Genomic DNA, 26,783 nt, shown 5'->3' with positions numbered 1-26,783 from the left:
CTCAAGATTTTGTGGTAAATAAACTAACACAGACTTTAATAAATATTGTTATTCAACACTTGAAGGAAACTGCTTGTACAATTTTACTTTGGTTTTAATTCAGAACTATATATACATATTTGAACCAATATCGCTTTAGGGTTCTTTTTCTTAAAAGTTTCTTTTTCTTAAAAGTTGTGAAGATATTTATTATCTTTTAAAAGATGGCATGTAGGTTTCAGTTAGCCTACTACAAGAAAAATCTGTTGTATTACCAGTCAGTGATATGATGGCTGAAAAAAATCAGATTAACCTTAAATGAAACAAAGTTACTGCTGCTAGAAAGGGTAGCACATGGGGGAAAGCAAATGTAGTTTAGTGTAAAAGTCATTCAGACCAGCTCATCGAGATGATATTGTGAAAAAGATTATGAAGTAATTTATGGCTCCCTAGAAGAGCAATTATTTCTGTTCAAAAGCTATATATATATATAATTTGTTATTTTTAATAGAAGCAATCACCTTGCTAAGATATATGTTTCTCATTCATTTTTTCAACTTCTCATCTTACAGGTGAAAGAAACTAAACTACACCAGCCTTCACAATGCCATGATTGTAAGAAAAAATGGACAGAACTGGCCAAGATTACCTTTCTCAGACAAAAGAAGACTTTAGTGGAGAATGCTTTATTCCAAGATAAATTAGAAGAACAGATTTATGTCAAAGTAAGCAAATGTTATTAAAACAAACACTCCGGTGCATTTTGTACACACTTGCAGTTGAGGAATCCGTGAGCCAAATTGCATCCTGATTTATGACCATGCGGTCGCATAGACCTGCATGCAGTGTGAGTTGGGATGGAATCTGGACCCATGTTGTTACTAACCTGCATGGGGCTAGATCCTCACCTTGTGCTGATCATATCTATGGAGCTACTCTGGTTTATATCAGCTGAAAATCTGGCTCACCATTTTCCAGAGATTTTTTATTTTGGCTGTGTCTGGATTGATTTCCCATGATCTGTTTTCTGATTGGCTAGCCAGGAACATAGTAAATTATATCATTGTTATATGATGCTTGCTGGTTACATCCACACATGCTTCCATCCCATTTTCTCTCTTTTCAGGGAATGGGGTGCAAGGTGACTGCCGCATTGCATGGATGCAGAGGCAGTTTTACTGTCATGGAGGCTGTTCCTACTCCTCTTTCTTAACCATGACTGTATTATGGTGCTGCCATTTGAATTTCATCAAAATAAAAAGTGTTCTCGTGAGGTTTCGGATAGAAACCTTGTCTATTTTTCCTTAAAGCTTCAATGAGCTCAAGATGGCAGCCACCTTGTGAACTATAGATCTGGAAGGCAGAAGTTTTTCATTTACAATATTCTCCTGCTTGGCATGCACACTTCATCCCTTATCTTATGGATTCTCAAATCACCCTGTCTTGTACCTGAAGCGAGTTTTGTAGTTGCTAGTTTCCCCACTACTCTTCATTCTAACCTATCTAAGTATGTACACCATACTCATCATCAAGGTTCATGAGTACCTGATGGAACGGAGGGGAGTGAAAACTGGCCATAGACTCAGGGAAAGAGGAGGAAGAGTGGCTCTGTAACATACTCTTTCCATCTGTCAGTGTTACAGAAGCCCTTCCAACTCCATATTCTGCTATTCAGACTCTTTGTTTCTGTATTATGCCTGGGGAGATGGGTGGTCTGCAGCATCATTGACAGATCGAAAGGGATTTCCTCTTGGAAGATAATGTTGACCCGATTAGCATTCTGTCCCCTGGATTCCTACTTTCATGCTAGGAAAGCCTTCTGGAGTGGGTTGCAGTAGGCCCTGACAGCATGGGCGTGCACCTAGGGAACTGAGTAAAGGCAGTGAGCCTCTTTGCCCCTGCCCATCTCAGATGTCCTGAGATCCCTGGGATTTCTCTGGTTTGCTGGTTCTCACATCCTGCTCACTCTGATGTGGGGAGAATCCTCATTCTCTGATGCAATGTTCTGCAGGATATTGTGAGCTGTAACTCATTAAATTTGCTGGCCCTTCTATGGGTAGCTCTGCACAAGGGATAATTTGGCCCTTAAGATGGCCTGTATCATTATAGTATGTGACAGATGGTAGGTGTCCAAAATAAAATGCCTCACTGCAGTTTTCTTTTATTTCAGGACTCGCTCACACTCATAGGAGAAATACACAAAAACCTCCCCAAGCTTTCAGAGGATCCAAGGATTATATGGCAAAGACTGAATGAGAAAGGTCAGAAAGTGTAGGGCCTGGTTATGATGAGTATTAATCAAAGAATGTAAGAGCTGGCAAAAATCTTCTGGTGAAACTCATGTGCCTAATGCCTACTAATGAGAACTGTTTTGTTAGTGACAAACTGATCAGTGGGCAAATATTCCTGCAGGTAGAACCAGATATTCGCAGAGCACAGGATTCCAGCTGACACTCCTGCTTTGTGTCCTTCCCGAATGCAAAAGTTGCAGTACAGTGTAATCCAACCAAATACATTTTTCAAATTATGGAGGCTGACATTTTTGTTATTATTATTCTGACAAGCAATAACTATTGTTTTTGTGGGTTTGCTTATGGGATTTCAGAGCAGCTCACTGCTTCTTCCATCTGTACAAAAAATAGATGGTTCTGTTTTTCTGGGTGGGGAGGTGTAATTATTGGGCTTCAGCTCAATCTTTACCTTCTGCCTCCTGATAAATTGAAAGCTAGAGCCCCAGGTGGAGGAGAGAAAGAGAAGGTTGCAGAGTAACTGTAAAAGGAATAAAATGAAACTAGGCATTTATAGAACTGAAATAATGAGAATATGAACTGAAATAAATCAGTAACCCTGAGAATGCCAATAGGACAAGAAATGGCATTAAATTAATCATAGAACCTGTCTGGGGTGGATGTTTAGAAAGAGAAAGAAAACAAAATACAGAATAAAAGTGGAATAAAATGTCAATTAAGATAATATTTTGACTGTTTTCTGAACTTGCTGATGCATTTGCTGTCACTTTCTATCGATTCCTGAAAAGGAATGTCACTATCTCATTGAGATTATCTCTGGGTGAAAGTCTGGTACTAATAGGAAGTCCAAGTAAAGGGGCTTTGCACAGGAGAACTCTGGGGGCTGGAAGCAATGAAATCCTTCTGCTCACTCCAAGCAAGGCATGTGGGCAGCAGAACTATGACCACTACTATGGTCACCATCATGGCTTCTACTGACAGCCGTAGCGTATTCCATCATCCCTCACCGGGGTTATGTAGCCAATGGATCCACATGAGTTGCAGACCCACTGGCCTCTGCAACCTCCATATTTTCAGCACGTTTGGGCCTTCCACAGCAATTGAGGATCTGGGAAGACATTTGTCTATCAAATGTGTATATGAAGGAGATCACTGCCTAATAGTTCAGTGGCATGTTGAGACATTAGAATGGTACTTTGGTGTTGCGTTTTTTTCCCTTTTGGTAAAAGAAAATCTATTGATGGGGTTGATTTGATGTTCTGTTTAAACCAACTACAGGTATGTAGTTGTTACATATACTGTGTACTGTAGCTATCAGATCAGTGTACCCAGGGTTGTGTGTTTGGCCACATGGTTTCATGATGCACAAATCAATATAAAGCATGAAAATAAATTAGGATGGCGGGAATTAGAGGTTCACTTAGATTATCCTTGATCTTGTGGTATAAGTAACCTCCATGAACGATTTCATTAGTTTTGCCTGAGTAGGTTAGGCCTTCAGTGAATCTCTAGAGCAGTCTTAAATTCTTTAATACTAGCTGTTCTCATTCTTTCACTGGCAGCTTATTCCACCTTTTAACAATCCTCTGGGCATAGTAGCCCATCCTAAGAACTCCCATTAGCATCACTTTCAGTTTTAGATCACGACTGCAACTTATATAGCTATCTTATATGGTGAGCAAGATGCCACTGGATTTTTTTGTTAATGCATGAGCCTTAGGTATCTTAAAATCCCCCATAAGTCTCCTGTCTTCCACTTTTATAACCCTGTTCACATTAGACATTCCATCTCTGCCCCATATTTGTCTTGTGACTCCACTCCCCCTCCCTTCCCAAACTCTGCCTAATTCTTTGTTGACCTTTTTTGAACTCCATTAGCAAAAGTTCCCCCGTTACTCAACATAAGGTCTCATGAGGGCTCTGTTATGGAGCAGTGGTAGCAAAGTGCACACACAGAAAGGGAGGCCATGCCTAAGACCCTTTGAAAATTTACCCTTGCATAACACAGTGCAAAATAATACACCAGTGTAGCTTTGTTTCATTACTAAAAACAGGCAATATTAGATACAGGGTTCTAAATCCATATTGACGGGACACAACAGTGCATTTGAACTCTGCTTTTGGTGTCCAGATTGTCACTGGAAATCTTGAAGTATTTCTTTTTAACTCTTAGTTCTCAACTGTTTGTTTAAATACACTGAATTATAAGTTCTTTGGATCAGGCACTTACCGATTTTATTTTCCCGCAGTGCACCATTCACACCCAATTTAGAGAGGCAGTTCAGAAAATTCATTTAAAAATTCAGCACCCGTATGATCTGTGGTGTGTATCTTTTTCTGCTTCTCAGTACTGCAGGCTCAGAACAGTTCTGGAGTTCTTCTCTTTCATATTTTATCAACAGTAACTCTGAGATCTGAACACTTATTTTCTGTTACCTGGTTGCAGCTATTGCTGATGTACAGTATGAAGCAAATGAGAGCGGTTGCCCTGTAAATTACTTATTTCATACTCCTGCAGGGACTGAGACTAGTAACCAAAGAATTTTGACATGGAGACCACAGAAAGGCGCCTAGATCAGTGCTCTTCCTTTTACACTCCCCAGGAGCCATTTATTTTTTTGAGAGAGATTTTTGTTTTGATCTGGAGAAACATCTTTAAAACTGTGATCAAGAAAAATTTATTCATCTGGTTTCCTTGTCTGTGCTCATTGGGGTATAAAAGGAGCGAGACTGATGAGGGGTGAGTCATACAATAAGCAGATGTGGCACTGAAACAAATTAGTCCATCCATTGTTAAGTGTCATTTAGAGTTTTTCTTTTTTGGTTTTCATACTGCACACTCTTACCCTTTTTTAATCCTCTGAATGATTTGTGAAGCACTAGAGTTTATTGCTATGAACATCTTGCAAATGCAGAAGTGATTTGTTTTGTTACATACACTGATTTATTTTACATATTCATTAGTAATGGTTTTTGTTAGGCTGCACTTTGTTGCTAACGTGACCATGAATGTTGCTGAATTGACAACCTGAAAGATTATTATCTTGAAACTAGCACCAGACTGATACAGCATTGGCTTCTATGGCAGTGCATTCTTCCCCTGAACTGTCCCTCCTCTCTCTGAAGAGGTCAACTCTGAGGGGATGAATTAACTCCAAGCCCATTCATTCCTAAGGGCTGGTCCACACTAAGAAGCGGGGTCGAACTAGGGTACGCAAATTCAGCTACGTGAATAGCGTAGCTGAATTCGAAGTACCCTAGTTCGAACTACTCACCCGTCCAGACGCCGCGGAATCGAAGTCCGCGGCTCCAAGGTCGACTCCGCCACCGCCGTTTGCAGTGGTGGAGTACCGGAGTCGACCGCGGCGCTTCCGGAGTTCAAACTATCGCGTCCAGATTAGACGCGATAGTTCAAACTCCGAGAAGTTGAACTCACCGCGTCGACCCGGCTGGTAAGTGTAGACTAGCCCTTAGCCTCTTTTCTGAGCACCAGTTACAGAAGTGGACTCTATGATATGGATGCTTGCCACTAGAAAATAGGCCAAAATGTCCATTTCATTCCCCATAGGCCACTGCAATGCCTTAAGATGGTAATGATGTTCGATTGCGACTGACCTGGACTGGATTTAAACAAGGGCAGAGGTGAAAAACTGTATATCTCATTTCCGATCCCTTGTGCTACCTGCTGCTTGGCTAGTTTCTTTACCAGTAAGCCTTATAGCAGTTTTAAATTTCTTCATTGTGTGCAGGCCACACTCACTGTGAGAGAAGTTTAGAAGTGCCAGAAACACTCTAGTGCCCCCTGCCTGGTCAGAAACTCATCCCTGATCAACAACCTACATAGCTTCATTGGTGCCAAGATTATACAAATTCACCTTTCCTTCCTTGAGACACCTTTCACTGTAGCCAATGTCATCAGAGCCAATGAAGCCCGTCCAATCCCATTAATTCAAATAGAAAGTTTGTCAGGAGCGTTGAACTGGTGGCAATGAAGTGAAAGGTTTACTGCTTTAAAGAATAGTGCCCTCCTGTGGGGATGAATCATCGTATTGCCACAGTGCCCAGCTTCTACGCCACTGCAAATCTGGACTAACTCTACTGATTTCAGTGCAATTAACCCAGAATATATACCCTGGTATCGAGTTTGAAAGTTGTTCTAATATGTATATATTTAAAAATAATAATGTGCCCCATGTCTTCAAGTTACAACTTAAATATTATCTGGTATAACAAAGAAATTACCTTTTATTGTCTCCACTGAATAAAAATGTAGCTGGACACACAAACATGCAGAAATTGCTGCTGCATACAGTATAGATCTTATAGTAAGTGGCACTTTGTTAAAAATTTAAAATGTTTCAGAGTTTTTTATTTTGACAAATGTATATATCAATAATGTATGGATTAGGTTTGCATTTTTGTCCTCCCCAGTCTACTGTCCCTTTCTCTCACGTAGTTGATATACTATAGGTCTTTACCTACACAGACATGAAAATGGGATTGATGAGTTGTGAAGGGTGGTGGCGGGAATGCCACTTTGCCCTTTCCCCAAATAAGGTAGTGGGTACCTTGTTCTTTTCAGAATATGCCTTTCAAGTTGCTAATAAAATAGACCAGGGGGCCCTATGAAAGCATTATCCACCTTCTGGACATGGGCATTCACTGCTTGCTTGCTTGCTTATTTATTTTTTATGTATTTATTTATTTATTAATAAAATAGTACCATTTGTTCTCACAATGAATAGTGTGTATGATCCATAAATACATTGTAAAATAGATCCATAGCATGTAACAGAGTCTGCCTTTAGAATATCCTATGAAAATCCGTATTTTTGTTGTTAGCACTGTTAAGAACATTTACATCTTTAATCTTCTTGCCAGTTTTTAAAGTGAACTTTTTTGCCTACAGAAGCAAGTGTACAGCAATATCACAGTATTATAGCTTGTTTAAAAATACATACAGCACCGGCTAATGGTAATTGCAAGCAAGCTATATACTTGAGCAGGGTTTTTGTTTGCATTTTTTACATATTTTCTACATTTTAAAACAGCTACTTATACTGATGTTACATACAACACTTTGTTAGAAAATATTACTTACATATGTTACCCACAATAGAGTCGGCATCTTTTGCATGACATAACATTACAGGCTACAAAAATAGAAACACGCCATTGTAAGCCTGGTTAAAAATAATTGCAAGCTTTAAAAAAGTGTGTTCAGCTTGCATGCTCCTTAATAAATCTGGGACCATCATGTGAGGTGCTGAGTGCCCTCAATTCCCATGGACCCTAAACAAAATAAATGGAATTATTATCAACATACAGTCTGCTAGCAAACATAGGGCTCAATCCTGCAAGCCCTCTGTGCATGGAACTCTTCTTGAAGTCTTTGGGAGTTCTGCCCCAGAAGGCTTTCAGGATTAGGTGGTAATTGGGTAAAATCCTGTGGCCCTTACTCAGATAAAGCTCTCATTTGAGCCAGATCATCTGCTAAAGCAAATCATCATAGTTCTATCAACTCCCATCAGCTATGCTGATTGGAACGAGCTGAGACTCTGGCCCCTTGACTTCCATGGGAATTTTGACAGAATAAGGACAGCAGGGTTTGACCTACTGTTTTTTAGTAAATAAAATGCAGATTAAAATACATGGTTGCATTTATTTTACTTTGCACAAATGAGATAACTGAATATTTTTGATTTATAAGGAAGCTGTTGGAAATTTCCAAACCATTAAAAATTCTTACAAATTAGGTAAAACCAGGATATATTTAGGTGGCTATTTCAATATGTAGCTTCCAATAGTTAGTTATTTTTCACTTTCAGGTAATGCAGGAATATTTCATGTTGGATTGATTTCTTTTATGAAACAAGTCCTGACATGCTTTGGAACATGCTCTTTTCATGGTCTCGCTGATATTCCTCTTGCGCTTTCTGCAGTTTTTTACCCCTCAGTTGCCACTTGTGGAAACAGTAGGTCACTAAGGATGTCATTATCAAAGAGAAAATAATGATCAGCACTATTATTAGTGCAACTGTGGATGAGAGGGACCCTTCTAGCTGTTTAGTTTCAGTGTCTCCTGTTGCATTCAGCTTAGCAAAGTTTTCATATTCCGTCAAAGCCAAAAGTGCAGGTACAGGAGTTTCATTGAACTTGGGCCTCATTGGGATTCAGTAGTTGCTCTCACTCACTCAAAATTTCTGAACAAACATGAACTAGGATTCCCACGTAGCCGACGTTGTCCATAAAAAAAAATTTTCTCAGCTTCTCAAGGCATAGATGGGGCTCAGAAGTATTGTTTGTTTATGAAGCCATGCAGCTTATAAGGAAGAGGATGTGTCAGAAAGTTAACAATGCCCGTCATCCATATCCAAACGGTGTATAAGTCAGAAACTGGTGCTCACTGTCACCTTCTCTGTCAGGAGAAAAAGCTGCTGATCTCACTGCCAGTTTTTGAATCTTTGTTTTCTTGAATGGATAATCAGAGAAAATCAAATCAATTTTCCTGTAACATTCTGGTGGCAGGGCTCCTCTTCAGGCTTAAAGGAAAAATAAGTGCTACAATGAGCATAGTTTACATCTTATGAATTTGCTTCACAGCGAGTGTTTTCTTTCCCCTGAAGTATTCCCCAAAGAGAATAAAATCAAAGGCAGATTTTTTGCTGAGAGACAGACTTGGTTTTTCTAACATCATAGTTTCTAACAAAATCAGTTACAGGAAAAAATCTTTCATTCTAATGAAGGGCTTTTGTTTCCTCTTCTTTAATATTTGTTCTCACATTCACCTTGTCTGGAAGAGATTTTATTTTTTGTCCTTTTTAAGCTGGAAATTCAGAGATGTCATCACTGATTGCAAAGCTGGGGTCTGGAAAAATTACCTAGGTTAAGAATAACATAGGGTTAGGTAAGAGTTTTGCTTTCATCAACTGTCACATGAGCTAAAAGCTAGAATCTTAAAGACTTGATTTTGTATACTTGTGATATAGCTTAAAACCACAAGAATTGTTTTATTACTGTTTGCTGTGAATATTGACATAGAACCCAATCTTGCAAAAATGTAATCATGCGAGCAGTTCCACTGAAGTCAAAAGGGGCTAGTCTAGTGAAGGACAACTGGTGTGAGGAAGGGTTTGCAGGATCAGAACCTCATTGTGCTTCAGATGTCATTTTGAAGTTCAGTTTAAAGCTAGGAGGGACCATACTCTGCTGTCCTGGCTCTGGCAAAACTGCCATTGAAGTCATTTATTTCTCCCTCCAGGATAGCAAGATTTGGCCCCAACATTTTCTTTTGGGAAGGAGAGTGATGAACATCTGTAGAGCTATTTATCTGAAATAACAGATTGCTCCAAACTCCCTCCACCCGACTTCCAAATGGTTCAAGGCCAAAGTTTGGTCTTGGAGATGTTGCATCACATGCATTGGTTCTAAGATTCTCCATATAACAGGATGCAGTTGTAACTGGATCCTACTTATGAAAATCTGTGGCTCATCCCACTCAGGCTAGCAGAGAACTGAGGGTCTGTTTTACTAATTAACAGCACTTCTAAGCCATTCTTGACTGTAATAAAGACTGTTTACTAATGATTAGCATTCTGTTGATGTTAGAAGATGTAAATGAGCAGTTCTTGCCAGTTATAAACAATATGTTCACTAAGTGAAAAATAAATGTCTATTTTAAAGAAAGTTTAAAAGCCAGCATTTAGTTTAGCTTAGGACAACAAAAAACTTGTTGATAAAGCTGATTGCAAGTTTATTGCATATAAGAAAACTATAGGTGGAGAACACCCAGCTTCTTTAATGAGTAAGTCTACTGGTTGCACTGTTCAAAAAGGATATCTCAGGAGGTTTTGAGCAACATGGTTATTATAATGCTATCCAACTCCACAAACAGCACCGTTGTCAAGCAGCCTAAGGCAGGAAACTGGGATGAAGGGATTTAAGACTATTAGGAACTGCCTGTCTGATTTTCAGTGTTGCTGAAAGCCCACCACCCACTCTGAAGTCTATGGGTGTGGAGTATGCTGAGTGCCTCTGAAAAATTAGGTCTTGTCATATCTTACCCAACCAATCACCCATCTAATGTAGTATTCCTTCTTTAACTGGCTTTTACCAGATACATCAGAAAAAGATGTAAAATCTTCATAAGACACCCGGACAGGTATACAATACTATAATGTGAAGATGAGTGGGGATTCTTCCCGGCTCCATTTGACAATCAGTGAAGGTGGCCATGTTTTCAAAATCAAAATTGGGGTGCTTTTATGTCAAGATATTTTAGGACTGTAAACTAGAGCTCTGAATTCTTGCTCCTTTCTTTGGTTGAAAAGCAACAATGGTCTTCTGGGTAAGGGGAAGTTCTACGGCCTATGTTATAGATGAGGTCAGACTAGATGATGGACAATGGTCCCTTCTGAACTTAGAATCTGTTTATCTGTAAGGCAACTGGATTGACAATCGGAATCAGGAGGTCTCAGCATTCAGTTCCTAGCTCTGACACAGTCTCCCTCTGTGATTTTGGGCAAATCACATATAAGAAAACAACAGGTGCCTTAATTCCCCATCTGTAGAATGGGGATGTTAATGATTCTTTTGTCTGTCTTGTCTATTCAATTTGTAAGCTTGTTGGGGCAGGGAATATATTTTACTATATGTTTATGCATGCTTTGCAGAGTGGGTCCCCAATATCAGTCAAGGCCTCTAGGCACTACAGTGATAAATAATAATCTGCTCTGCCTGCAGCAGTGGAGTAGCTGAAAGAAAAGCTTTTCTTTGCCTCTTCCTCCTGCATGTCTCTGTCCATTGCTGCCCTCCTGTTCATGCTTCTGGCAACCATAAATAGGAGGGAAGTGAGAGACAAAGGAACCACAGGGTACCCCCTCTTTCCCAGCTGGAGCAGAGCTTTTGTACTGCCTAGACTGAAACTTCTACGCATCAGACACACACTGCAGTGTTGTCATCTGACATGTTATCACAAGAATTGACCCTGAACACTGGTTGAAGCAAAACCAATACTCCTTATATAAAGAGTTAGACATGTTAAAAAAATGTATAGCAGTACAGCTACCTCTGGAACAAACACCTAGTAAATATAAAAACCTGCGGGAAATACCTTTTCACACAATGTTTAATTAGACTGTGGAACTCATAGCCACAGCAAGACCAAGAATGTAGCAAGATTCAAAAAAGGATTGGACACTTTTATGAATAACAAGAATATCCAGAGTTATAAAAAGTTAATGCTAAAAAAGAATGTTGGAATGGACATAAAATATTATGTTTCAAGGTTTAAGCCAATCTCAAACTGTAAGAGAGCAGGATGAGACCTTCATAAAATAACTGATTATCCCACTGCCTACTGCAAGGTTTTTTGTACCTTCTTCTGAAACGTGGTGCTGGACATGGTCAGAGTCTGGACTAGATGGACCATAGGTCTGATCCAGTCTGGTAATTCCTATGTCCCTATGAATCTTTTGACTGATTAAATTAAAGCACAAGGTATTTCAGGGATCCCTGAACGACATGTGAAAAATCAGAATTGTCCCAGGATGTATTTTACAATCAGTTTATGTTCAAAACATGAGTATTAGTAGCTCTGGGCTTTTATTTTAGCCCATGGTACGGCACATGTTATTATTATTTTTCAAAAAAGTGTTTAATCCTTTTTAAAATAAAACATCCTCCAACTGAGGCGATTTCATCCTTTTTCTTATTCAGCCTGCATTTTAAAAGTGCAAACTATACTATGTTGTTATCTGTAATTCTCATCAGTCTTTTAAGTAAAACAGAGTACTTTAAAAGTAATGACCTTCAAAGAGCCCAATCTCCACTTAGCAATTAATTTGTGTTCATATGATCTGTTCTTTTGAGCAGAAGGGTAGTAGTTAAAATTTCCAACCACCTGCAGTATTTTGCAAAAACTGTTGCAGAACCTTGGAAGATGAATACATTTCCTGCATAGTGAATGTATAAAAGAAAGAAATCCTAGCATCTGCTTCTATTGAAGTAACTTATATTTTTGCTCCTGAAACCTCTGCTGACAGGATGGGGCCCTTAGTGCTACATTTAAATTTGGCCCAGGGCCTTTAGGGTTGCCTTTAAATCATCATATTAGCCACACACAAAAAAGTACACATATCAAATTTCAGAGTGGTAGCCGTGTTAGTCTGTATCAGCAAAAAGAACGAGGAGTACTTGTGTCACCTTAGCCCTGGTCTACACTGGAGGGAGGAGGGGGATCGACCTAAGTTACGCAACTTCAGCTATGGGCATAACATAGCTGAAGTCGACGTACTTAGATCTACTTACCACGGTGTCTTCACTACAGTGAGTCGACTGCTGCCACTCCCCTGTCGACTCTGCCTGCGCCTCCTGCTGAGCTGGAGCACAGAAGTCGACAGGAGAGCACTCGGGGATCGATTTATTGCGTCGATCCCCGCTGGATTGATCGCTGCCTGCCGATCTGGCCGGTAGTGAAGACATAACCTTAGAGACTAACAAATGTATTTGGGCATAAGCTTTTGCCCAAATAAATTTGTGAGTCTCTAAAGGGCCACAAGTACGCCTCTTTCTTTTTACATATCAAACTGTGAATGTAAGGTCAACTGCTCCTCCCACTGAAATGTAAAAGTCAACAGCCTCTCATGGGGAAACTTCTCATTTAAAAACTATTCAGTAGGATCTAGGCCCTTTTTTAATACCTAATTTCTTTCGCACAGCCATTTAGGACCAGAAACAGCCATGGGCCCTTAATATGTAGGAGAGTTCTGCTGTATTTATCATATACACTGCTAAACTTGTGCCAGAGGAGAGGGAAAAAACACTTCCAAGTGGAGAGTTTGCCTGCCTCTGCTGGTTTTTCACCACCTGAACTTTTTAGAATTTAAAGACTCAGGGTGAAATTCTCACTCCATTGAAATCAGTGAGAGTTTTCAAGCAAGGACCAGTAGTTAATTACAGTGTAAATGGGGGGGAAAAAAAGGCAGATTTGTTTCTAAATTAAATGGTTTTCAGAGGGTTTTTTTTACTAGTTATCAATGCATCTTTTGAATGACAAAAGAATCTTTAATGTGGAACATATATTAAAAGCTAAAAGTATTTCATAGTAAAAGCTCACACAAAACAAGAATGTCCCTCCTTGAAGCTGACCCTCAGCAATAAAAATGCAAATGTATTGGTTCATTCTGAACATTGGGCAACACGTTATTTCTTATGTGGTTTGGTTGTTTTCATGTATCAGTGAAATGTCTTTGGTGTCTCTTGCTTAAGCATTGCTGGAGTTCACTTTCTTAGAGATCTAATACCGCAATAATGTGTACACCTAAATTCCATTAACTTTTACAAGTATATTGAGCACATTACAATGGAGTGAATAAAACCTGTTAATTTTAAGGTGACAAAATGTCTCGCACTAAGAATGTATAAGGTGGCTCAGATTGTTGATCAGAAACAAAAGAGTATGCTCTTGGTACAATAGGTATCACAGTTTAGAGTCAGGTTCTGCCACCCTTGCTCATGTTGAGTAGCATCTTCTTATTCGGAGCGACAGTACTACCCAATTTGAGTTAGGGAAGCAGAATTGGATTGTAAGATCCTTAATGCAGGGATTGTCTTTTCTTGTGTGTTGGCCTCTAATAATTTTATTTGATTGAACAAATATACATTCCTGAAGTGTGTTCTCTGTACGTCTAAATGGAATTCTCCAATAGGGAGTCAGCAGGTGGATTTTGAATTTTCTTCCAGTTTTGGGGGAGAGAGGAAAAATGGAATGTTTGATTATCATTTGCATGTAAAGCATTCTTGGTCCTCCCCTTCTTTGCCCTCCCCCCAAATGAAAGAGTGCCTCAGACAAATGTTAATGTTAATCAACAGCTTTGTGACTTCATATAGGAAGTTGCCCGCCCTGTATGTGAGAGCAGAATATGGCCTACTCTATTTATCACTGCGCTTTTTAATAATAAACTAACAATTTGCATTTGACTCATTTGCAGAATCCTTTAAAACTAAACACTGGGTGGGAGACAGAGCTTTCCTCATGTTTTTTTTCCTATTTCCTTTTTGTATAACTAGGTTTTGCCAATCTTTATTGCAGTTAAATTAGGAAGGGCTGAATATTGTGAGGTGCTGTTGACCTTCACCTCCACTGGAAAGACTGGGCCCAGAATTTTCAGGTTAGGTATGAGAAATGTTAATGAGTCTATTAATATATACTGTGCATTTTTGTAATTGATCCAGATCTTGCTTGTCTGAATTTCAGATTGTATCAGCTGAATAGGAATGGATTAGAGGGTCTTATAAATCACCAACAAATGTGAGATGTGGTGTCATCCTCTAGTGGCCAAAAGATCTTCTCTACGGCTATTGGTGTAGGCTATAATTCTATTCCAGTGAAATCAAAGGCAAAATTCACTTTGGTTTCAGTACAAGCAAGATGTCTGGCCCCTGAGTTGTAACATACACATCCTCCATTTTTAAATAAAATAGTATTATCTTTAGCAGTTGTAGCATCTTAAATATATATTTGGGGATTTTTGTATATCTAGTTATAGGGTGTCATTCTTCCTTCAGATATCTTGTAGATTTTCCTGCTGCCTTTTGAATGGTATATTGTGTTTTATTGTATTACGGAATAGTGTTCCTGGTTTTTCTGTATTTACATCTGTTTGATGTAGGGATATTTGTAGTAAATATATCCATCATAGTGTAAACCAGATATGTAAATGTTGCCTCTCTTTCTTCAGAGCCTGTGTGGCAAGACAATGAGTAATACACTCCTATGCAAACCAGCAGATGAAAACCAGAGTGAGAACAAATAAGGGGCAGGGAAAGACTTCAAGAAGCAAATAGTATGAGGTTTCTGGCTGGCAAATGAATTTTGGTTGTGCAAGGGATTTTTCATAGTCTCCGGCATAGGACCAATGGCCATATTTTTTAAGGTGTTTAGGCATCCTACGATGCAGATAGGCACTTCAATGGTATTTTCAAAAGCACTTAGTGCCTAGGCACTTCTGCAAATCCCACTAGGTGTCTGCCTGCATCTTTAGGCACTTAAATACCTTTGTAAAACTGGCCCGCCCTTCCTGAACCCGTGAAGAGCTGAGGAACCTGAACTCCCGCTAACGTCATGGGGAGCTGACAGTGGTTCATACATCACAGAAGGTGCTGGACGCCTTTTAAGATAAGGACTTAAAAGTAAACTTGGGGATATTACAGAGCAGAAGCCTCATCTCAAGGCATGCTTGTGATGTCACTAAGGGTAGGAGTCAGCACCTGATCAGTTTAGTTGAGAAGTCCAGAAATACAACCCACTTTTATTTTAACCTTCCTGATCTTGTGTCCCAAAGTAAAGCCACAACCTGTGCTACACCAGACTTACATTTATGCACACACTCCTCCCAAAAATAACATTTTGCATTTAAAAAAAAAAGCCCATTGCTATTATGTCCTATGATATAACAGGGCACTTAGATGAAGATTTAAGCAAGTCAATTAGTTCTTTAATTAAATCTATAAAATTCCAGCCCTAATCTCTTAGCATATTTTACTGTATTTTATCTTAATGAGAGAGAGAACTCAGCTTTTAACAGTTTTCAGTCTGGTGACTCCTGTTTAGCTTCATTAAACTGTATTCTGAAATATGATTTTGCTTTTCTAGCTGTTTTAATAGTTCTGTTCTGTGGAGGGATAGTGTTTATTTCCTATTTCTTTTTCTGTGTTGGTGCCTTCTCCACTGCAAAACAAGGCTGCAGCCTTTAGCGTTACTCATAATACTCTTTTCAGCATTGGTGTGAGATTCATGAACTCAACAGAAGACCCGGTCCTGTTCCTATAGACACCAACTCTAATTTCTCCAAGAAAACACTATAGTATTTTAAGGTAGCTTTTAGGTACAGATTTAAATTGACAAAAGCAAGTCACTTCAGATCTGAAACTGACACTGTCCTTAAGAACATAAAAATGGCCAATGGTCCATCCAGCCTAGTAGCCTGTATTTGACAATGGCCAATTCCAGCTGTTTCAGAGGTATTTAGACTGAAGCATCCCCTGTCATCCAATCTGAGCTTCTGGCAGTTGGAGGTTTAAGAACACCCGGAGCATAGGGTTGCATCCCTGACCATCTTGACTAATGGCCATAGATGGACCTATCTTCCATGAACTTATCTAATTATTTTTTGAATGCAGTTATACTTTTGGCCTTCATAGCATTCCATGACAACAAGTTCCACAGGTTGATTATGCATTGTGTGAAGTAGTACTTCTTGTTTGTTTCAAATCTGCTACCTATTGATTTCATTGGATGACCCCTAGTTCTTGTGTTATATGATGGAGTACATAACACTTCTGTATTCACTGTCTCCACACTGTTCATGATTTTATAGACCTCCGTCTTATCTCCTCTTACTTGTCTCTTTTCTAAGCTGAACAGACCCAGTCTTTTTGATCTCTCCTAGTACTGAAGCTGTTCCATACCTGTAATCATTTTTGTTGCCCTTCTCTGTACCTTTTCCAATTCTAATATCCTTTTGGAATTCCAATTCTAATGTTCTTGATAGCTCAGTGAGCTAAATTCTGAGATGCTGAGCACACACAATTCCCAATTATTTAGATTTAGTGCAGCACTATTCAGCATATGGCTTCTTTTGCCTATATATTGCAGAAGTCTCTAATATGTGTTTTCATACACCATATTTGCTGCTCAGCTTAGGCAAAATATAGCATGTTAAGGATTACTAAATTTCCTCACTTTTTCTGGTTTATATAAAACTCTTAAGGATTCATATTTGATTTTTAATTTTTTTTTATTTTAAACTAGAAAATCTCGAAGTACAGGAAAGATGAAGCAACAGACCTATTTTATTGTTTTGTGTTTCACCTATTTTTGAAATTCATATTTATCTCATTGACTTAATGGTTTCTTCTCAGCTGTGGTGGTCTAACATGTTAATTGTGTGCAGCTATGACTTAATACACATTAATGTCTTCTTAGGCATGATTACTGTCTTTCATGCACTGCATATTTTTATGGATTAATGCCCCCCAAATCAGTGCTTTTCTAGTTATACATGTGCAACACTTATTTTAACTTCAGTGTGTATGTTGGGGTGAAAGGGTGGCTGATAGTCTTAAGCTCTGAGAAACTTGTTTGCCAATATTTTACAGTGCAGTTGTGACCCTGTAGGATTATGTAATGATAATGGTTGTGTTGAATAACCCTTACCTATAGCAGCCCTTCTGGGCTATAATGCAGAGTTTTAGCCACTTCATAGGGTATTGTTCCTTTCAGGTGTCCACATTTAATTTATTTAAAATACAAGGTAGGAAATCAGTATATGGAGAACCATGTTGTATTGTAATGTTATTCTCTGAGCATTTGAACAGGTCTGTTCCTTTAATGTATGCACTTAGAAGTAGGCTTCAGTGCATTGTTAAAATTGTTTTGATATTTCTGGTCTCAAAACTACATACAATATATTTCCCCTCAAAAGATGGTTCTTGCAGATAAGCCACAATTTGTTTTTCGTGTCAGAAAAACAGTCTTATATAATCAGATCCAAAATGTCCCTCACATAACCAGGCACATCCTTTCTTCCTTCTTGGACAACTTTTTTCTTCTTTTAGTTCCACATTCTTGTCCTTCCATACCTGGTCTCTACACTGATTCCCACCTCTCTCACCTTTCAAAATCAGGGGGAATTATCAAGCATTCTAGGAGATCTATAAATGGGCTGGATTTTTATGATACATTATTCTGTGAAAACACAATTCTGAATTCCGAACAGACCCTAATGTCTCTCAGAACCTGCATATCCGATGCTTAAAATCTCTCAGTGAATGTATGGTAATTTTTTTAGAGATCAGCTTGTCCCCAGTGCTCCATCTTACATCTCTCAGAGTCAGAGCAAATGCTTACTAGACCAGATCCAAGTAGATTGTTTTAGTCAACCCATAAATCGTGGAATGGATTAAAAACCTGAAAGCTGCTTGGAACTGAAATTTTTTTTTAAACCGGAAGCAGAATCCTCACAAAATAAATTAAAATCTCAAAACCTTCATTTCCCTTTCCATTAACTTCTGATTTTCTTTGCAGATGCAGGAAGGTTCTGGTTCAGAGTTAATGGATTGATTGTAAAAGGGAAATGAATGAATGAGTCTCTCTTCTCCTCCCACCCCTTCCCTTTTTTCCTTTACCATGCTCATGATAAATATAATTATGGATGGGATGTTTCCATGGATTTTAAATGAAAAAGAGAAATGGCAAGACTGAAACTCATACAGGGATAATATTTTTTGAAGTTGCCAGAGAGCAGAAGATAATGTTGTGAACATTCAATTGCTCATCTAACTTATTTAGAAAAGAAAGACTCTTTCACCTTCCAGCCAGTGTGCCTGTTCTGGATGAACAGACCCAGCATAACACTGTAATGTATTCAGCACTGTGGGAATTGCACCTTCCAAGATGTGCAGGAAAAATAACAAGTTGGAGGAAAGAAGTGGAGCGGGGGGGGGGGGGCGCAGTGACGGATGGTATTTTGGATGTACATGCAGAGTATCTCTGGATTTCTGGAAGGAGATCACATTTATTTATCTTTCCTCCCACTCCCATTCGTGGGCTGGGTGTTGTCTGGATCCCTAACAATAAAGGGTGATAGAGCAGGAAAAGCATCAAGCCTCCTGTTTCCCCCACCCACACTTTAAAACAGAAGTAATCTCCTTTTGGGGATAGAAGAACAAAGGTGCAGTGGAGCTGGGCTCTGTCTGAGCTGAAGCTGAAGAACAATGCAGTGAAGGAGAGGGAGACAGACTTTCCTTTGACATTCTGGATATTCTAATGGGGGCTCACTTTGCCTTTAACTTGAAAGAACATAGAGAACTGAGAAGTTATATGAACTGCATTACAGATCAATGGGCATGACATATATTAGTGTGTGTTACATGTATGGGTGTAGGCATGTGAAAGGAAGGTTACATGTTATAGATATGTGTGGAAGAGAATGTATGGTATGTGTGTAAGGGTGGGTTACATGTTATGTGTGTGGAAGAAGGGTGCATGTTCCATGTGTGGAAGGGGGTCCCTGATGAGTGCATGTGTGTGGAAGGGATGGGGGAACAGTTAACTGTGTGGGAGGGGTAGGGTGCCTGTTATATGTATGTAAAGAAGGGGTGTGTGCATGGCATGGATGGGGGGAAGGGGTGCATGTTATCTGTGAGAGGGCAAGGGGCTGTGTGCGGGGGGTGCATAGTGTATGTGAATGGGGAAAGGGACTGCATGTTATATGTGTGTGAATGCATCATGCATGTTTATATAGAGTTGGGTCACATAAAAGGAGTCCATTAAACCGCTCAAAGTGCAGCAAACCGCCGGGTTGCCTTGTAGCTTTGCCATCATCGGAAGTGGTTTGTCTCTCCAAACACTGTGCCGTGCGGGTCTGGAGCTGTCCAGGTGCTGAATTTCTCTCCAGCCCGTTTTAATGCAAAGAGGCGACGGCTTGCGGTAGCTGACTAAAGCAAAATGCAACGCTGCAACTTCCTGCCAGCCGCTCTCTTTGCGATGCAGCCGCCTGCCCCTCCGGACTAAAGGCACGTCTGGAGCATGCATTGTTCAGTGCTCTGATCGCCTCACGCTTTCCCCTTCTCCAAGCCCCAGGTGGTCACAAAATCAGCTCGTTAGACAGGTTTCCCGGGAAAAGGCCACGCGTGCCCCCTGCCCCGTGTGCACAACAGGAAAATAAAGGGGTTAGAATTTGTTTAAAAACAAAAACACTCCCTGCCGACCTCGCCACTCCGCACAAAGGATACAACTGGATTCATCAGAACCGTGCAGCACTTACCTTGCCCGGCCACAGGAGCTACTTTGGAGAGGGAGGGTTGTCAGGGGCTGGCAAAACAGAGCCCCAAGCATGAAATCTGCCACGGTGTTAACTAACCATTCTCATCCGCCGTGGTCTGTAAAACGGAGAGGCAGATAGTGCCGAGTATGCGGGTTGGTCGTGCTGCAGACCCTGCGAGGCTGGAGTAGCTGCACACCCCAGCCACCTCAGCAGCACTCACTGATCCCAGCCAAAATGTTCAACTTTATTTAGGAGGGAGAATGGATCACATGAGGAGCTTCACCAAGCTGGGAGGAGCATGTTAGTGCAAAATCAGGTCACTAACGTAAAAAGCCAGGACTTAGTCATAGACACAAAGATTAATAGTGTTAGCATAATCCAGGCATATAAAGCAGGCTGAGACAAAGCCAGGAGATACTCACAGGAATTAAAAGCATCGCTGTTTTCCTCTCTTGTCTATGTCATTTATCAGGCTAATCTATTGCTCTTTTTAACAGGCGAGTTTTACTCATTTAGTCAAAAATAAATTAGAATGGGAAAGAACTGTTTTCACCTTCCAAGTGCTGTTGGCATTTCTCGCTCTCTCTCGCTCTCTCTCTTTTTTTTTTTTTTACCGGCTGTTAGTTTAAGATTTGTACAGGTTTGTTTGTTTTGTTCTATTTTGGGCAGGTTATTTTTTAAAGCAAGGACTCAAAATTATTTACCTTGTCTATCCCTCTGTCTATATCCTGGATATTTGGAGGGTTTCCTGTATGATCTAGTCATAGACACATCCCCAAACATATCAAAATCCCACAGGGAATAATATCATTTTTACAATGGTGTCTGTGATTCCAATTCTCAATTTATATCTGTTGATCAAACAAAAGAGAGAGGCCTGATAGTCAAGATCACAGTGTCTCAGTGGCTGAAGAGTGGTGGTAGAAGTTTCTGCAGTCTCCTGTATAGAGCAATGGCCTATGGCCACCATCCTCCTCCTCCTGTTGACTTCAGTGGGAGCGTAGTTAGGAAAAGAGCTATCCATCAGTCCTGAAAGATTTGTTACAGCGTGACCAGATATGTAATTGCCTTGTCTGTTCCACCACCAAATGCACATTAAAAACCCCACATGATCTAGGATGGACTTAGATAAATCACATTTAGATAAATTAAACTTAGTGGCCAAAATGTTCAAACTTGGATACCTAAACCTGGGAACCTAAGCACATATTTCAGCACCTGCTGTCTGTAAGTGGCCGGATATTTATAGAAGCTGAGTAACTGTTGCTCCTTTTTTCAACATGCTTTTATTTTGCATCCCTCCCCATGCCACCTTTTCTTTGTCTGCATTTTATTTTAGACTGTAAACTCAATGGGAAAGAAGAGCGCTAAGCACCTCTGAAAATCAGGCTACATTTTTATGTGCTGAAATAAATTCCCTATCCCAAACAGGTTATAAAAAAAATACAGACAAAGGGAAATCAGTAAGGGAATGGATATGTAAGACTGAGCCCTGATCAACCCCCTTCCCCCTCCCATATTAAACCAGCCTTTGGTGAAACTCAGGGAGTTAACCATAAAGATGCACCATAAAGCCAAAATGAGTAGCATATATTCTGTTAAAATAAAATTATTTGGAAAAGGGCTATGCACTCCAAACAACAAAAAATGACTCAGCCAACTAACAGAGTGCAACTATTCACAGAGTAGCATTCTCTCTTCCGAACTAGTAGTGTGGTGCAGTGGCTGCCCCACACAGGAAGAAGAAGGGGTTAAAAGCAGCACCAGGGAAGCTGTGCAGAACCCACTAATCAGGAAAGGATTTATTGAGCCCACCAATAGGGGGAAGGCTTGCTGGAGCAGCTAATCAGGGCCCGCAAGGGCCATATATAAAGGGCTGCTCAGGAAAGCAGAAGGGAGTCTCTCCCTGGAAGGCAAGGGAGGAGGCTGCCTGAAGAAGTGCTGCAGGGGCAGGGGCAGGGGCAGGGGCAGGGGCAGGGTGAGCTGCTGACTGACTGACCACTGCCAGACTAGGGCCTCGCTATAAAGTCTGAGAGAGTGCTGGGGCTATAGAGGAAGTGGCTCAGGGACAATAGGCAGCAGGTTGGATGAGGGCAGTAGGTGGCTGCTGGCTTCAGGGTCCCTGGGTCGGGACCCAGAGTAGTGGGTGGGCCTGGACCCCCCAACCCCTTGTATCCCATCTAACAATGAGGAGAGTGGCTGGTATCCAGACTGCAGTTTGCCCCTGAAGTGAGGGGCTGGACCTTGAACTGCAGTTGGCCGCTGAGGTAAGTGGTGGGACTAAGGACTGCTGGTCCCCCGGAAGCGGGGAGATACTGGAGTCGGGGCACAGCTAGAGTACTGTGCCCAGAAGAGGATGCTGTGGTCTGGAGAGCAACATAGGTCCAAAGAGTGGAGACAGCAGTGACGGCAGGCGTGACACCACTAGCTGAGGATCCGAGAGCTAATTTCCAGGACAGCCAGCAGGAGGTGCCGCGGTGGTGGGTTCTGCTTGTTACAAGCAGAAAATAAACCAGCTTTGGCAGTTAGACTGAAGCATTGACTATTCCCCCTTTCAAATTATTGTTATACACACACCTTCTACTGAAATGTCTTTTTCAGTTGAAAGAGCTGTGTGGCCAGTTACAAAGCTCTAACAATTGAAGCTTCTACTAGGTTGGATTAATGCAAGTGAGGTTTTTTTCTCTTCATTTTAATAGGCACATTTTAATAGGCTTCCGTCCACCTCTACTGCACCCTTCCCCATGCACTTTTTTGAAAGAGGGTTTTTTTGGTTTGTTTGTTTGTTTTTGTCTCTGAACACTACTGGACAAAAAGACATCCTTGTATCTGCGGGAGTGTTTGAAAGTATTCTCATTTATTTTTATGCTACATAGACTTATTTTCTACAACATTTGTTTTTAGTCTAGCAACTTGCCTAACAAGCTAAAATGGTCTGCAGTCCATCGGATTTTCAGAAGAATATCACTGGATAAAAAGACTATCAACCCACTAAAAGAATGATATAGAAAATGTATTTGTGTGGCATCACCCTGTCTCTTTCAGAAAGATGATCTTAAGAAATCCAAAGGTGCAATAAATCATCTATATCATAGTTGCGTTTGTGACAAGACACGATGGCCATGAGCCTGATCCAAAGCCCATTGAAGTCAAAGGAAAGACCATATTCTGTTCTCACAGATGAAGGCTTGAAAACGAACAGCTGGACAAGATCTTCAGGCACTGAAATGGACTGAGAGATTTTCTCCTAATCTGCAGTGAAATGCTCTTTGTTTTTTATCATGGAAATCTTTGGCATCCCAATGAAATTATTGACATTTCAGCTGCTCATTGTGTCTGTAGCATTTTATTTTATTTAAAGTAAATTTTATAACGTGGTATTACACCACTGTGGATTTGGCTCTGGCAGCTACAGTTTCAAGTTTAACAGAGTGAAAGTCACCTTTGCTACTTGCTTCAGAGTTAGTCTCTAGGAACACAAATAACAAAGGTAGTGACCACACATACATTCACAAGTACAAGGTCTAGACATTTTACAAGTTTTATTAAAGTTACGATTACCCAGGTATAGAGAAATTCTATATGGACCTATGTACAAGTTACAAATATAGTTATACTCACATCCTTAACACTAGCGTTAGGGTGTAATGGATCTCATGGATTGATCATCTGTAGAGGAATGGTTCCTGCTGGAGTGTCCCATAGGGAGCTCAATTTTTCCGTTCTGGGCATCCCCTTCTTATAATGTGATTCTGTCTATACTTACATTCTGTGCATGTTCATAAAAGTGTCAACCCTCTTTTCTCTTATTGGTCTGTCCCCCCTGGAAACTTAAGGGACCCCAATTTTCTATAGGCTGTGTCAGTGCCATTTATTCTCATTAGCATTGACTCACAACCTGTAGCCTGTGGTTAAGACACATGTTGGAGACAGATGCAACTTTACAGTATTTTTATGATCTAATAGTTATCTTCTGGGTAATTTTTTTGCAATCTTACCAGTTGGTACCTCTTTTCCCATCGTCTTAAGGCATCGGGTTATTTTCTGGTCATGTATGTCATCATTTCTTGTCTCCAAGGCCTAAAATAGCTAAGCTAAAGTCTTGCAGGCCTCAGCCTACAGGTTCTTGCATTTCAGCTTGTCTTACCCATGTCTAATACTTTGATCAGTATATAGAGGAACCATTTTTATACTTTTGTAATTCTACAAATTCATTCTAATTAACATACAATGAATATATATGATATAACATATTGATATATCATAACATCACACAATAAATGGATAATAAACTAAAATAATTGGCTACATGTCTTAAAAATTATATAATTAGTAACACTTCACACCTCTAGACTGGCTTTTATCTAAGGGTTTAAAGTGCTTTATAAACATTAACTCAGCCTGACGCTGACTGTGTGGCATAGGTAAAAGGTATATAGGGATTGCTTTCAAGGTAATGTTTTACCATATCTTATCTTCAGCACTTATTTTGTTGTCAAGGTGATATCTCATTATGTAAAAATTTCAGCAGAAAACCCTTTAGATGTAATGATTACTCTTTCACCTTGCTACAGAGAAAAAGGAATGTAGCGTTACTTATGATTTTTGCTTTATATGGAACTATTGGAATCCAAAACTGAACAGACATATGTTAAAAAAAGAGTGATTAAAAGTTAAATTTCTCATCAAAAACAGGCCATCAGATCTCCTCTTCATGTGGTGAAGTTATAAATATTGACTGCATGAAAAGAGCCAAGATTATTTGCCAAACATAATGAAATAAAATCAAGTTACGTAAAAAGCTTCAATGACTTGTATTTGTTGTTCTTTCTGTCCAGTATTAGGGAGAAAGTATGATTTTATTGGTAGACATAAAATTTATTTTATTGAAAAATCAGTTTACACTTTACTCCTGGAAGAGAACATAGTACAAAAATGGCTCACATCAGTGCTGTCACCATATGAACTGTTATCACTAACTTTAACTTGCTCATAAAACACAGAGGGCTGAAAGTAGATTTCAAATAAATTGTTTAGAGTTATCAGCAAATGTCCTACTAACAGGTGTAATATTGTACATGGGTATTCATGGAATTCTGTATGAGGGCATATTGAAAAGTTGGGAACTGTTTTTTTCAGAAAGGAAGCAAATGAGAAGGAACATGATAGAGCTACATAAAATAATGAATTATATAGAGAAGGTAAATCAAGAGCTCCTATTTTTCCTGCCTCAGAATATAAGAACAAGGAGGCACTCAATGAAACTGAAAGGCAATATATTTAAAATTGTTAAAAGGAAATACTTTTTAACATAAGCACATTGTTAACCTGTGGAACTCATTGCTACAAGATAGCACCAAGGGCTGGAGCTTAGTAGGATTCAACATTCACAGGGGAATGAGAGCATTCATAATTAAATATAATATGTTAATACGATAGGATAATTTTTAAAAAATGTATAGGGGACATAAACCATCATGTTTCAGGCTATAATCCAGTCACTACCTGACAGAGTTAGAAGGAAACTTCTTCTTTGAGCAGGTTAGTCTTTAATTTTCCATTAGATGGTTTAATTCACCTTCCTCTGAAGTATCTGAAACTGGCCAGTTTCAGGGCCAGAGGACTAGATGGACCACTGGTCTGATCCATTGAGTCAATTCCTATGTTCCTACCATAAAAATGGTTCTACCACCTCTCCCAGACAAAAGTACAGATTCCGATCTCAGTTACATCCATATAAATCTTGAGTAACTTCCTTGCGGTCAACTACTGGGATGCAACTGTATGAATGTACACATGCATAATTTTCTGACTAGCCCTGATAATATTGGCTAGAAAATCACTGTTTCTTTGGGAAGATAAAAAAAAAACTATAAAAGAAATATTCTGGAATACAGAAATCTAATAAGAGTATTCTAATGCATGTAAGATAGGTATGTCTTGTTTTACACTGCTGTATTGCAAAGGTCAGAACTGTTAAAGAATCCAACATGCTTTCAAAATGGCCCAGAGTAATCCCAGAATAGATCTCTGCCAGCACCAACCTTGTCATTTCTTGGAGGTTCTTTTGTTGTCTTTCTTGACTCAGAGAGAGAGCCAGTTAAATTTAAACACCAATCACATCTCTGGATGGCAACTTTCACTTTACACAGAGAAGTAGAAGTATTTTCCTGTAAATGAAGTTTCAACCACTGTACATATCTTCATTTGTTTTGTATCTGCAGTTGACTTTTTCCTCTGATTTTCATTTTAAAAAGAAAATAGAGAAGCTTTCAGAGGGGAGGAAGGGCCCATCCATCAGTTGGCAGATCTAAGGTTAACAGGCTCATTTTCTTTCAAAAGGGAATCTACAACAACTGCAGGTTTCAGAGTAGCAGCCGTGTTAGTCTGTATCCGCAAAAAAAAACAGGAGTACTTGTGGCACCTTAAAGACTAACAAATTTATTTAAGCATGAGCTTTCGTGAGCTAAAGCTCACTTCTTCGGATGCATAGAATGGAACACACAGACAGGAGATATTTATACATACAGAGAACATGAAAAGGTGGAAGTATGCATACCAACAGGCAGAGTCTAATCAATTGAGATGAGCTATCGTTAGCAGGAGGAAAAAAACTTTTAGAAGTGATAATTAAGATGGCCCATAGAAGGTGTGAGGAGAACTTAACATAGGGAAATAGATTCAATTGGTGTAATGACCCAACCATTCCCAGTCTTTGTTTAAACCA

At 39.7% G+C, this 26,783-nt stretch overlaps 1 protein-coding gene across 4 annotated transcripts in view; it reads left to right on the top strand.

The window, feature by feature from the left end:
• C9H8orf48 (chromosome 9 C8orf48 homolog) overlaps window positions 1–26,783 on the top strand; it is a 203,734-nt gene that overhangs the window by 31,253 nt on the left and 145,698 nt on the right. For all 4 annotated transcript variants that reach the window (XM_039489383.1, XM_039489382.1, XM_039489384.1 and 1 more), the window contains exons 5-6: window positions 552–704; window positions 2,150–2,240. In XM_039489383.1, coding sequence (XP_039345317.1) covers window positions 552–704; window positions 2,150–2,240 — 244 coding nt within the window. The remainder of the gene's footprint in view (window positions 1–551; window positions 705–2,149; window positions 2,241–26,783) is intronic.

This window comes from Mauremys reevesii, linkage group 9 (genome assembly GCF_016161935.1).
Source record: "Mauremys reevesii isolate NIE-2019 linkage group 9, ASM1616193v1, whole genome shotgun sequence".
Classification (NCBI taxonomy): domain Eukaryota; kingdom Metazoa; phylum Chordata; order Testudines; family Geoemydidae; genus Mauremys; species Mauremys reevesii.
This window is presented reverse-complemented; position numbering and strand designations above follow the sequence as displayed.